The sequence below is a fragment of the Octodon degus genome, unplaced genomic scaffold, assembly GCF_000260255.1.
Source record: "Octodon degus isolate 3935 unplaced genomic scaffold, OctDeg1.0 scaffold00005, whole genome shotgun sequence".
Lineage (NCBI taxonomy): Eukaryota > Metazoa > Chordata > Mammalia > Rodentia > Octodontidae > Octodon > Octodon degus.
This window is the reverse complement of record NW_004524581.1, coordinates 9,582,374-9,596,306: the sequence shown is the minus strand read 5'-3', so window position 1 is coordinate 9,596,306 and position 13,933 is coordinate 9,582,374. Positions and strand designations below refer to the sequence as shown.

The 13,933-nt window shown below is 48.7% G+C and overlaps 1 protein-coding gene across 1 annotated transcript in view; it reads right to left on the bottom strand.

The window, feature by feature from the left end:
* LOC101584453 (core histone macro-H2A.2) overlaps positions 1-13,933 on the bottom strand; it is a 61,967-nt gene that overhangs the window by 24,746 nt on the left and 23,288 nt on the right. Inside the window, exons 3-6 of the mRNA XM_004623967.1 lie at positions 7,958-8,064; positions 6,319-6,516; positions 4,370-4,480; positions 2,822-2,921 (exon numbers count right to left, since the gene is read on the bottom strand). Of these exons, the coding sequence (XP_004624024.1) occupies positions 2,822-2,921; positions 4,370-4,480; positions 6,319-6,516; positions 7,958-8,064 (516 nt within the window). The remainder of the gene's footprint in view (positions 1-2,821; positions 2,922-4,369; positions 4,481-6,318; positions 6,517-7,957; positions 8,065-13,933) is intronic.

The window sequence follows — 13,933 nt, the reverse complement described above, 5'->3', positions numbered from 1 at the left end:
AAGTACAGTCACTGTTTACAAGTGATTACTACATCTGGTTGCATCAGGTTTTATTATATTTTTCTGCTTTTTTCATGAGTACAATATTAGGTGAACTTTTATGTAATGAATTTTTTTGGGGGGGGATTACTGGGAATGGATTGAACCTAGGGCCTCCTGCATGCAAAGCACATGCTATACCCTTGAGCTATACTTCCAACTCCTTAGCTTTAATTAATTAATTAATTTCTGAACTGAGGTCTGAACCTAGGACCTCACGCATGCCAGGCAGTAAGATGGGCTACCTCCCCTATGCATGCTCAGCACCACTGGGCTGTACCTCCAGGCCATCATAGCATTTCAAAATAATAAGTCAGAGCCTTATCTACGTGGGGTGACTGGGCTGCACACTGGTGGGGAAGACAGTCACGACAGGAAGGCTTCCCACCACACAGCAACAGCAAGACTGACAATTAGTCACCAAATGCTCTTGAGTCCGTGCAGTGCTAAGCCCCATCCACATGGGAAGAATCCTGGAGTACCACGCTCCAGAATGGAGGTGGCGTAGAGAATCTGTTCCTTGGAGTAGGATTCAGAGTGCTGAGCGATCTGGGTACTCGACCCCTACAGCCAAGAGAGAGGGAAGCCTGGCTTCTGCTCCATCTGGCAGCCGACCTTGGCATCATCCATGTGGTGCTAATTTTAGGTGCATGCAAAACGGAACAGCTGTGGGGACAGAGGGCCAGGGAGATAGCTCAGTGGCATAAGTGCTTGCCTGGCAAGTGCAAGGGTCAGGAAAACTTCCATTCAGATTTCAGAAGAAGGCCTAGGAGGCCAGGCAGTGCACCCCTGAGAGGGCAGTGTGTGAAGCCAGAGGTGCAGTGGAGACCCCAGATGTTTATAGAAGCCAGGATTGTGGATCACCTAAGAAAAGCTGCAAGGCGGGAGCAGACCGGGCCCAAGAGAGAAGCCATGGAGCTATAGCCACAGGCAGTAATAAGGGTGGAGCCTTCCAAGTCCTTTGGAATTCACATCCTGTCACGGATCGCTATGGGTGACATGGAACTCCAGGATTTAATGTTTGTCCTGCTGGATTTTGGACTTATTTTGTCTTTGTATTCTCCACGTGTAACTGGGACTGGAAACGTCTGTCTTACATTATGGAATGTTGGAGTGTTCAACTTTCTTTTTACTTGTGCAAGGGTTCACAGCTAAAAGTTTGCCTTAATCTCAGAGGAGACTTGGGACTTGGACTTTTCAGCAATGCTGAAACTGTTAGGACTTTGGCCACTCTTGGAGATGGATGAGATGCCTTTGCTATAAAAGAATGTACAGGAGACTTTGCAGGGATCAGGGATGGAAAGCTATGGTTTGTCCCCCTAAAACCTCATGCAGTCATGGGGAGGTGGGCTTTTCAGAGGTGGCTGAATCTCAAGTTTGTGATTGATTCATGGTCCAGTGCTGGGATTAAGGGTATAAGTGCTAGTCCCCCTTACCCCCCAAGGTGGGTAGCCTTCATACAATATAAGGGACAGAAAGAGGCTTGTCCCTGTCTCCCTTATTGCTTTTGCTGTCTTGTGGGTGGCATGAACTGTTTTCCTCTGTGATGACCAAGCCACCCTGCCTTGAAGCCAGCCAATGATGGACTAAAACCACTACAAACTGTGTGCCAAACACCTTTTCTTCCTTAACTTTGGGTATTGGGTATTTTTGTCTCAGCAACAAGAAAACTAAGACACTCCTTTCTCTTTTCAGCAGAGCAAGTGGCCTCTAATGCCAGGGGCAAGGTGGGGGTGGAGGTCTTCAGTGCGCCCAGCAGCTGTGGTCCCGGTGTCGCTCCCCAGGACTGAGCTGCTGGTATGGGCCCTGGCCCCCTCAGAGGCCATCCCCCACCCCAAGGGAAAACACCTTCTCTGCTCACTTCACCCTCTCATTGGACACCTCCAGACAAGATGTAAAAACAGACAAGACAGTGACAAGTGGATGAGACAGTAATGGTTTAGCTTATTTCCATCTGCTTACCTCCCAGCTCCTTGATTTCACCTGGTGGCAGCTCCCTTCCCCACTCACGACAAGTGGCAAACCACTGGGAAAATGACTCAGTGCTTATAGCTTTCTTGGCCATCTATTTCTTCTCTAGATGTCTGTTTTACCAATAGCATTCTCAATAAACTTAAAATGTATGGAATGCTCAATCCAAAACATATAAAGACACAACAACATTTGCAATAGCACTGCCCCTAATAGCCCCATCTGGAAACTACCCAAAGGTTGTCGATGGTAAAATGGATCAGTACATTGTGGTATTTTTCATACAGCATAATACTACACAGCAAAGAAAATGAACACAACCACACTCAACAGCATGGATGGATTTCCCAAACAACACTGCACTGAGCAAAAGGAGCCACAGAGGAGTGAGTATATGACTTCATTTGAGTAACATTCCAACAGAGGAACCCTCCCTGCTATTAGAAGACAGGACAGTGGTTCCCTCTGGACAAGATAATGCTGGGAAAGGGCCTGATGGGGCACTTCTCGGGGGCTGGTAAAGACCTGCTTCCTGATCTAGGTACAGGTTGTGTAGTAATACTCAGTTTGAGAAAAATTTGACAAGCTCTATATTAATAACCTCTCCCTATAACTCTTCAGTATGAAATTCACAAGATCTATGCAGAAATAAAATAATTTACTCTCTAGTGTTGCCATTAATTACACACAAAGCCACAGTTTGACACGAGGCCTCCAGCAGTGGATGTCGGGCTGAGTGACGGACTCTGTGAGAACTTGCCTGAACGGCGTGCTGTCCCATGGTACCACTACCCAAGTCCTGCGGCCTTACCTATATCTTCCTTGAGGTCAATTTCAGCTGTGGTTGGGTGGACGATGCCCTCCACTCTCATGGAGCCAATATGGCTGATGTCACTCTGGGTCAGGGACAGCTGAGTTAGGAAGAAAAAATGGAAAACATGGGAAAGATGCAATCCTGTTGAGAACCTTCATATTTTACTTGACAGCTATTAATTTTCTGTTGCTTCTACTGATCACCAGTTTGAGGGCAGTGGGGAGCCACAGGCTGAGGCTTCCCAGGTGTTGGGTTTGCAGTAAGCTCACTTGAGCTCCACGGATTTGATTTTTCACCTTGAGGTCAACAGCACGCAACACATCTGCCTGCTCTCCTAGGGACAGGAGTGGGAGCTCCCTTTTCTTTCTTTCCCTTATAGTTTATGTTTTTGATTGCCAACCCCAATGGCTCAGGTTATTGGTAGTAGATCCTCTCAGTAGCTTCTGTGAGGGGAAGAAGCCCAGGGCTTGGCCTCTGGTCTCCGGAGCAGGGCAGAGCTTTTGGCATAGCGAATGGGACCCAACCATTTAACGGGGGAAGTGGTGGGCTCAGGTTTCCTGTCTGACTATATCTGCCCACACCGACCACATTCTTGGGGTGCCCTATGTGTTTTTAGCAGAGTAGGACGAAGGGCATTCTCCACCATCTCCCTACACAGGTAAGAATTTTACCATTCCCTGGGGAAGTATGCCAGAAAGCCTGTCATCACAGAACCATGGATGGCCCCTGGAGGGGACATAAATCCCCCCTCTTTGCTTCCCTGTTCTCTTCATCAGTGATGAATTAGGAACCGCACATTTATCCTTATACTTCTTAAAACGTGCTCTCCCAGCTGCTCGAATGCAAGTGCATGCCACTGACAGGCTGCAAACGCTCAGCGGCCAGCGATATGATTAACGGACGATTTCCTCGTGTATCTTATTTCATCCCCAGTTGACTTGATGGATAAATTGTCTGCTCAGTAAGCTTTACCCCGGTGGGAATGAATTATTTGCATGTCTGGCTGGCTGTTGTTGTGTTGCTGGAGACTGCTCAAATGTATGGCCCTGTTTGTTTTCTTTCTGCAGCCCAGGAAGGCAAGCAGACTGAATTATTGGCAAATAATTCATTGCTAACACTGGGGATATTCAGGAAACATATATTTCTATTTGCTTTCTCTGATAAATTACATTGAACTATGGGAGCAAGGCCTCTCTGAGGCTGCTGGAAATGGTTAGCTATGGATTTTCTGGTGGATGCAGAAATAACTGGGGCCTGGGGGATTCCCAGCAAATAAGCAACGGCATCCTGTGTACAGACCAGAAAGATCCTCTGTGCTTAACTCCGGATGACCAACGTCAGTGTGAATGATTCCAGCGCTAAAGGGCTTGTTCACTCTCAATGCAGAAATCATCATAGCTTTTTAGTTTAAAAATGAATAATTCAAGACTGGAGTGAAAGTCATATTAAGGGAGCGAGGAATAAAGGAGGCAACTCCGCTATAAACAGCAGGTTATAAAAATGTACTGGTGTTATACGACGGTCCCTTATGGGTCTCTTTATTACCTTCTGTCCCAGAACAAGGCTCTTAGAAGACAGGATGGTGAACCCATCCCCCGGCCCATCTTCAGAGGTGGAATTTGAAGTTCCTTCTTTATCGCTGTCCTTTGGTTTGGACTGTCAGAAAAAAAAAAAAAAAATTCAGAAGAGAAAATGAAAAATAATTCAGAGAAAGCCTGAGGTGGGTTGCCACCAACCCGAATATGGGAGGAAGTGGCTAGGTGTTAGGTTCTGGTTTTTATTTTTTCTTTTGACGCCTTGGGTTGACCCCACGCTCTTGCACATGCTCACGTGTGGTCTACCATGGAGCTACACCCCCAGTCCGCTGCTGTTCTTCGATGGAGAGAAGCGATATGAAGTGCATACCGGGGATCACACGGCCCTGGGGACATTCAGGAAACACGCATTTCTCACCCAGACCTGGCCACAGGTACCCTGTTCCTGCCCTGCCTTGGTAACCATCATAGCCACGTGGGTGCTTCACAGTGCCTGGCTCGGCTCCCTTTTCACCAGGATTTCCCTAGGGCCCAGGAGCAGTAGCACGAACCCTTGCAGGGGTCTTTTGTTATCATGGAAGTCTATGGAGCGAAAACTTCACAACCTCCAAGGCAGCCCTGCTGCAACAACAGAACTTTTTCTGGTGGAAACACTGATGTTCAGTGCGACTGAGTACTTACGATGGGGCCTGTACAATCAAGAATCTCAACTTCTTTTTCAGACAGTGCCTCACTATACAGCGCAGGCAGGCCTTGAGCTCACTATGTAGCCTCGGTTGGCCTGAAACTCACAGAAATCCTCCTGCCTTGGCTTCCCGAGTGCTTGGATTACAGACAGGCGTTACCACACCTGACTGGACCTAAATTTTAATGTGGCTTAATTTTGTTTCAGTAGCCACCTGGGCCTTGCGGCTACTGTACTGGGTAGCACAGGAAACTACTACCTCACAGGTGGTGTCACTTCCAAGCTCGCCAAAGCACCTGGACTCTATCAGCTGAACCAAATATGGGAGACTAGAGATGGTTTGGCACTCAATATGGGCCTCCAGGGTGAAAGGAGAAGCGGGGTCCCAGGCTGCCTCTTACAATGTCAGTGGGGACAATGTAATGGTTCAAATCTCAAATGGTCCCCAAAGGCTTGGTCACCACCTTGTGGTACTGTTGGGAGGTGGAGGTAACCTGAAGAGGCGGGATCTGGTAAAAGGAAGTGAGGTCACTGGGGGCGTGGCCTCGAGGGGGCTACTGGAACCTGGCTCTGCCCCTCTACTTTCTGGCTGCCCAGAAGGGCGCAGTTCAGTTCTATTTGTGCTTCTGCCAGGGTGTAATGCCTAGCCACAGGCCCAAAGTGATGGGGCCAAAAGTTCTGAAATTTGTGATTCTAAATAAACCTTACTTCCTTTTAAATTGATTATCTCAGGTGTTTTGTCACAGCTACAGAAAACTGATTAACATTGGCAAAAGGATCTGAAAACCACTCATGCACTGGGTTTGGAAATCTCTAGTAAAGTTGTTAAGATGATTTAAGCCGTAGTGGCAAAGCCCTTTGCTCTTCTCCTTACACATTCTTGTCACTTTCCCCCAGCTCCGAGCTTCAGTCTTCCACCTTTAGTGATGCAACTGAGGAGCACCCTCATCGTTCCAGTCTTCACCTTCCTCTCGTTCTGTGGCTCTCTCAGTCTCTTCAGACATACTGAGTCGCCACAGTCCAGGTGGTGTACCTCCCATTTCTAGAGGCTGGGACATACACGGCAGCAGTAGACTCCATGTCCGGCGAGGCCCGCTTCCTCGCGATGCCCTCACTGCTCTGCTGGAGGAAGTGGTGGCCTAGCTCCCTCGGGCCTCTTACGTGGGCACTGATCCCAAGCGGGAGGCTCTGCTGCCGCAACCCCATCACTCCCACAGGCTCACTGCCCCGGCTGGCCCTGGGGGCTGGGGTTCCACGGGCACGTTCCGGCTCACCTTTTTCGATGCCCGAGGTTTGGCGGCCTTGGCTTTCTTGCCCCCCTTCTTGCCTGATGTGGCCTTCCTTCCTCTCTTCTCTGGGGGTGGGGAGAGGATGGTTTCTGACTTGCCTTTGGTCCCTCGTTTCTTGGCCAGCAGTTCGGGGTGAATTCTGGGCAGGACACCCCCGCTGGCGATGGTCACTCCTTTTAACAGCTGAGGAGAGAAATGGACGCATCTCACAGTCGCAAAGAGCTCACTGGACTGAGATTTAATGAAATTCTAATCGTTGGCAAAATGAAGTTTAAATCTGGATTTTGCTGTCTTAAAGAATTTGTGTAATGCACAATTTCTTAGGCTTTCCCTTCTGGTAGAGCATTTCTCTGTGGGCATCAAGGATCCCATGAATTTAGGCAGAAAGCAAAGCAAAGCAAAGCAAAGCAAAGCAAAGCAAAGCAAAGCAAAGCAAAACAAAAACGAAGTGAAAGGGCTATAGAAGTTGAAGCCAGGGATGGCTGCCTAGGGGGCTGGAATTTCAGATAACAAGAGCATAAAGGCTTCACACAGGGAGAACACAGTCGGACTGAGCCGGCTCACAGCTCAGCACAGGGCACAGGGAGTGGAACCTTTCAGAAAAATACCGAATAACCACGCTCTTCCTAATAGCTAGGTTTATTTATTAATAACTGACATGCACCGCTACACCCCAAAACAGCACCCCTCCAGTACTGTGCGAGAACTCAGTTCAAGCCTGAAGGGGATGTGTCCGATCCAGGAGGACAGAAGCACAGAACTCTCGAAAAAGAGTCCAGAACCTTTTCTAGCAAATCCACAAGGGCTATTTGCAGCTATGGAATCTGATAACAACAACTAAAAAAACCCTGTGACTTACAGTTCATGTTTTTTTTTTTTTTTTCTTTACTACAAATCAATTTTTATTACTTTTTTGAAATCGGTCTATGATGGACTGGCAATAAAAACAGATTCTTCACTATTGTTTGAAAAGAATGAGATTAGAGTATAAACATCAATAAAAAAACTTACACCGTGCTAGGGCGAGTGGGCATTCACTTGACTCTGAAGTCAGTTCCAAACTAGAAGGGGTCAGTTCTAATCTGTAAGTAAGGCTTCTCCTGCTCTGACTAAAATAAATCAGCGCGGTGGGGTAGAGAAACCACAGGGCCCTGCGTGCACTGGGCTGTCTCTCATGAGGAGAGGAAGGGCTGGGAGACCTGGAATGCGCAACGGGAGCTATTCAGAGCCACTTGATGCGACTCTGAATGGTGGAGCAGAATTTGTTCTTCTCTGACCTGGTCTCAGTGAGAGAGAGGGAGAGGGAAATGGGGAGGGGGAAAGGGAGAGGGCAGGGGAGGAGAAGGGGGAAGGAGAGTGAGAGGGTGAGGGGAGGAGGGGGAGAGGGAGAGACAGAAAGAGGCAGACAGACACACACACACAGACAGAAAAAAGAGACAGAGAGGCAGATGGAGACAGAGATAGAGAGAGACAGAGAGACAAAGAAAAAAAGGCAGAGGCAGAGAAGGACACACACAGAGACACAAAGGCAGTTTGGGAATTGTCGCAGGGGTGCAGATTTGTGCCACTTGCACAAGTGTGTTTGGTGGACCCACCCTGTGGCACGGCTGCGCTCCAGGCATACCTGGTTGAGCTCCTCGTCATTGGCCACGGCCAGCAGGATGTGTCTTGGGGCTATCCGCGCCTTCTTGTTGTCCCTTGCAGCATTCCCAGCCAATTCTAAGATTTCCGCTGAAATCAGAAGGGACTGTTAACAGGCAGTCATGGAGCCAGGTCTGAGCTCCTGCTCTTTAGCACTGGCCTCGGGGTTTGATCACATTTACTCCTTTGTGATTTTTATCAATTCTGCGGCAGGAAGGCAGGTTGGGGCCTGGGGGGCTTCCATGTGTCTCGAAGGAGTCAAGCCCTGCTTTGGTTTTAACAAACATAGGATTTGGTAAATGTGAATAAAAGAGATTGTCCCCAAAGCTACTTTACATGCTACCAAAATGTCACCTAATAAAAATTTATAGAATTGGTTTATATCACCTCTGTGCTTTTCTCCTTCGTCTTTTTATTTTTTATTTTCTTTTATTTTATTTTTGTAGAATCAGGGATTGAACTCCGGCCCTTGTGCTTGCCAGGGAAGCACTTATTCCACTGAGCCATCTCCCTGGCCCCTGTTTTTTTTATTTTGGGTTATTTTTCTTTCTCCCTCATTTTTAAAAAAATTATTCTATTTTTGGTGACAGAGTCTCACTACGCAGTCCAGGTTGGTCTCGAACTTGTATAGATCTTGCCTCAGCCTTCTGAATGCTGGAGTTACAGGTGCGAGTCAAATTTGCTTAAAATTGGTATGAATGAGGCTTTACAGAAAGATTCCTTCCCTTAGAAAGCTGGAGATAAATAAGATGCCAGTATATTGTCTCCCTAAAAAGTGTGTATGTGCATTTGTATGAACAGTGTGTGTGTGTGTGTGTGTGTGTGTGTGTGTGTGTGTATAGGCAGGTGTGGGTGTGTGTTTTGAAGAGATTTGCTCACACAATAATGTAACTACTAATTCCTAAAATTAACAGGCAATTCTAAGGCTTTACAATCAACCTAATTTCAAATAAAATAGCACATGAAATTGCCATCATTCACAAAATCTATGGCAATAATAAAAGCTTGGCATAAGCATGCCCATATTAACTAAGCAAATGTGATTAACAAAAAATTAGAATAAAATAAACATTAGACTTAAATATTTATGTGGCATTTCCATAATGAAAAGTGCTAAATCCTTGCAAATTCATTCTCACATCCTTCCCCGATTAGTAAGCACTGAATATTATGTTTAGCAACAACTCATTTATACAGTGACTGTGTTTTTTGCATCAAAAATTGGAGCATTACAATTTGAGATGTATGAGCATATTTTTGAGACAAAGGGACAGAATGTTTGAAGTTAATGTCATGGAGATAATTTGTTCTGCCGCATTCAGGTTGTGGCCCCCAAAAAACTACACAAGAGGCAGACAGCTAGCAGAGGACAGCTAGCAGAGGACTGCGGGTTAAAGCAAGTGGCTCCTCCCCGCCAGGCACCACGACTCGGGTGTGCTGCCCCGCAGCGTCCTGGAGCCTGGCCTTGTCTGGGGCCCACACCTGGGCGGGAGCGCTCCCCTCGCCTTTCTCTAGAAGGGAGAATCAAGCTCATTTAAAGATTCTGAGCAGCTGAGCGGCATTCGGCATCCTGGATGCAATCTCTGTTCCTCTTGGTACCTGCTGTGAGAGGCAGAGGGTAGCCTCCGCCTGCAGCTGGTCAAGTTAACCCCGAGCCTGTAGGGAGGCTTTCCCTGGGAACCCTGCGTCCCTGCGGCCACCAGGAAGACCCCAGGAAGATGAGGCTGCTTTCAGCTTGTCAGACAGGCACAGATACTAGATCCACAGACTGTGAAGCGGCAGGAATTGAAGGCAACACCGGAAGAGACTTGAAGGCAGCGACCCAGCACACATGTAGGCCCCACGGGCGAGGCTGGATGTGCAACTGGGATCCTGAAATAACTGTGAGATACTGTGTGGCAAAGAGAGCCTTGGGTGTATGCTCTAGTGCAAACGCAGCAGGACTCCTTCTTCTTTAAAAACTTCTCTGGCTGGGGATAGCTCAGTGCAATGAGTGCCTGCCTGGCAAGTACAAGGTCCTAAGTTTGATCCCTGGTACCACAAAAACAAAACAAACAAACAAAAAACTTCTTGCTGGGCCTGGTGGTACCACCTGTCACCTCAGTGCTCAGAAGGTGGAGGCAGGGGGACTGCAAGTGTGAGGTAAGCTGGAGCAGGACCCCGCCTCACAAAACCAAACAATCAGTCAGACAGGCAAACAATAACAACAAAAAAAATCACACACACACACACACACACACACACACACACCCCAGAATCAAAGATAAAAAAGGGAAAAAAACCTTTCTCAATATTACATGCATAGAATAACCTAGGTCAAATGATTTTTATGTCTTTTGCATTTTTAGTCTGGTGTCTTCAGCATTTACATGTCTGAAATAAGTAACTATTTATTTATTTATTTTAGTGGTACCAGGAATTGAACTCAGGACCCTGTGCTTGCCAGGCAGGCCTTTATTCTACTAAGCTATCTCCCTGGCCGTGAAGTAAGTCACTATTCATTCAAATGTTTCAAATGTTACTATGTCTGCAAAAATGATAGAAGTTTGCTACATTCCTGAGTGATTTTATTGATCCTGGGTACAATGAAAACCCCTTGTCCTGGTGATTCACAGGAAAAGGGATCTATACAAATTGACTTTACTGCAAATATTGAGGGGAGACCATTCTGCTACACCTGCACAAGCCCTCGGCAGCTGCAGGGGAGTCCTCACTTTGGGTGGCACACCCCCAGCAGCAGTGACCGTGTGGGACACGGTGAGTGGCTGGCCAAGTGTCTTCAGCCCAAGTACTGTTGTCAGGCTCATGCATGTTATTTTGGGCGTCCATGTCTTTCATTTTATAGACAATTTAAGCCAACACTGGATTTTCCAGCCCTCAGATGGGAAACAACATTAAACGCGGGTTGGTACAGAGGACACGGAGGGGACAGCCCTGAGATTCTGTTCCTTCCTGGCCAAGTCATCCTTGTCCACTTGCTCATGAAGGGGGGGTGTCTGCTGCTCTCAGCACTATGGAGCTTTCAGGGGGAGATGTTCCCATGTAATGTAAGGGTCTGGCTCCCACTGTCTGCCTGTGTGAATTCACTGTCCCTCCTGCTCCACCACGATGCCACCTGGAATGTCCCCCAGGATTCCTCACATGGATCAAATTCACCACCTCCCAAATCAAAGTCACTTCCCCGAGCCAGCTCCTCCCATGTCTCTCGGGTCTTGGCTTGTCCCACCCTCTCTCCTCTACAAGGGTTCCCTAGGGCCTCATCAATCACACACACCTTTCTCTTCCTCTTCCTGTCATTACCAAAGTAAAGCTTCTCTCTTCCAGACCAGGTAAGGAAAGGCTGGCTAAATGAGCTCTCCATCCCCAGAGCAGGGCCCTTCCAGCGGACTCTTCACTGCCACCTACTGTAACTTCCCATAACAAACACAAATTTTTGCTGTCTGTGATGCGAATGATACTCCTTTAAACGAGTGCTGCTGTGGGGTGTACCGCGTTCACAACCAAGTAAACTTATGGTCCTGGCTGCACAACACAAATGCATTAAATAAAAATGTTTAGATAAGAAGCGCTGTTAGGGCCAGCGAGATAGCTCAGTGGACTAAGCATCTGCTTAGGCAAGCACAAGGGCCGGGGTTCGAACCCTGGTCCTGCAAGCTGCACAGGCGCCAGGCGTGGTGGTGCATGCCTGCAATCCCAACAATGGGGAGGCTAAAAACAGGAAGACCACTATGAGTCCGAGCTGTGTAGTAAGACTGTGTACCAAATACATAAATGGAAAAAAAAAAAAGAAAGAAAAGAAAAAAAGAAAGTGCTTGTAAAAGACCCTGTTATCTGGAATTGGTGAGTGAATGATGGGTTTTACAATGATTTAAAGAGGTGTCCTGAAAGTCACCTGTTTTTTAAATTATTTTTTTATGTACTGAGGCTTGAAGCCAGAGCCTCAGGCATGCTAAGCAGGCACTATACTACTGACTTAAGACTTACTTGCTTTGTCAAAATACGTTGGACCAGGAGCCTGACGTGTGAACATGAGGGGTGCTGTTGGGGGAAGGGACCTTGGGACCGACATTGGGCCACACATGACCCTGAGGCTGGTGTCAGGCAAGGCAGGTGGCACCCACCGCCCCTTGGAGACCTGGGCCGCTCCTCGCTTTCTCCTGCTGGCTGTTTCTGTCCCTTGTGGCTGCTGGGGCAGTGACCTCCGGAAACCACAGGTGAGAACATGAGAGGAGATGGCTGGGCCAGCTCTGGAGGTCAGGTCAGCTGAGGATGAAGGGCATGGTCGGCCTCAGGATCTGGCCATAGAGTGATGGAGGAGTTGTGCCTGTGTCTAACACGGAGCACCTGCGAGGTACTGGTGTCCCCACAGGAAGGAGGACATGGGCGTGAGCAGCTCCCTGGGGTCCTGGCTTCCCTGTGAGCTCCCACCCCCAGGATGCCAGCCTCTCCTCATCCTATAGGACCATGTGTCACCAACCCTTTGACAGTCTGCTGGAGCCCAAAGACCTGCCTCAGAATAAGGTATTTGATCTATTTACAAAAATTGTGGGGTATGGGGTATACGTAGCATTTATTTTATAAACTATTTTAATTTTTGAGACAGGATCTTGCTATGTAGTTTGGGTCTTACTATGTACGTTGTTTTGAACACATTATGTAGTCCGGGTTGGCCTTAAGCACGAAGTGATCTTCCTGCCTCAGTCTCCCCAGCACTGAGATTAAAGGCATGTGCCACCATCCCTGGTTTGGTGGCTGGCACGGTTTGCCCGAATGTTGGAGCCTGCCCCGGGAATGGAACCCAGGTCTTTGTGCTTGCCAGGCAGGTGCTTAGACCGCCAAGCTATCTGACCCCTAGGCTTGCTATTTTTTTTAATAGTAGTCCCTCTAAATAGGCATCAGAATTGGCTGTAAACACATAAAATATGCCAAACGTGGAGGCACATGCTATCACCCCAGGGCTCTGGAAGGCTGAGGGAGGAGGATCGAAAACAAAAACCAAAAAAGAGCTGGAGATGTAGCTCAGTGTGAATGCCAGCAGCCTGGCACTCCAATGTCGCTCTCAGGGTCTGGGTCCTGGGCCCACCGAGTTGCTCTCGCTCACTCCCATGGCCTTCCCGCCATGTCTGTGCCTCCAGCCAGGTACGCCTCGGCAGTCTTTCCTTAATGACAGAGGCCCAGGCATCTGGCGCGGCTACGCTGTGCCGGGCGGAGCAGAGCACTCTATGTGAGTCTCTCTGTAGCTGAGTTCAGCTTCTCGGCTCCCGCCTGGCCGCACCAGGGCCCCAGCACATCTTCCTGCCACCCGCCCTCATGGGATCCCAGATGCAGCTCTGCAGGCCGCCTCCCGTTTCTCCTCCACCGCTGCCTGCCCAACCCAGAGCTGCTTTCCTATCTCCTCTGAGCTGGACTCTCACACGCACTCCCTGGTCCACATGTCCACACTGCAGCCCATGCAGCCCGGCCTGGGAGAAAGCAGCCAGGCTAAGCCTGGAGACCAGCATCATCCTTGTCCCCCTGCCTACCTGCCTAGCTGGTGGTGTGCAGAGCTGATTCCCCCAGATGGGGTTTCTTCTCACCCTCCCCTCAGTGCACCCCTAGCCCAAGCTGTTCCCACAGTGAACCTGAACAGTGCCCACGGGCCTCAGGGCCACTCACCCTGCTCCCTGCCAATGGTTCTCTACCTAACGCTCCCAAAGTCAGCTCTGGCTTCAATACCCCAGCTGTGTGTGTAAAATGTGCACATCCTCCACAAGGCCCAGGGGCCGCCAGAATCCAGCCCTTGTCTCTCTGCCCTTCTTGTCCCTTGTCTCTCACTGCCCTGGGCACCAGCACCTGCTTAGCTCCTGGAGGGTCCACACATTTCCTCCCCCTCCCCGCCTCCTCATCCATCTTGCCCTACCTCAGCCAGCCCTTCTGAACCTAGTTAAGTCCTCCTAACCCCCCATGCTGGCTGCCCATC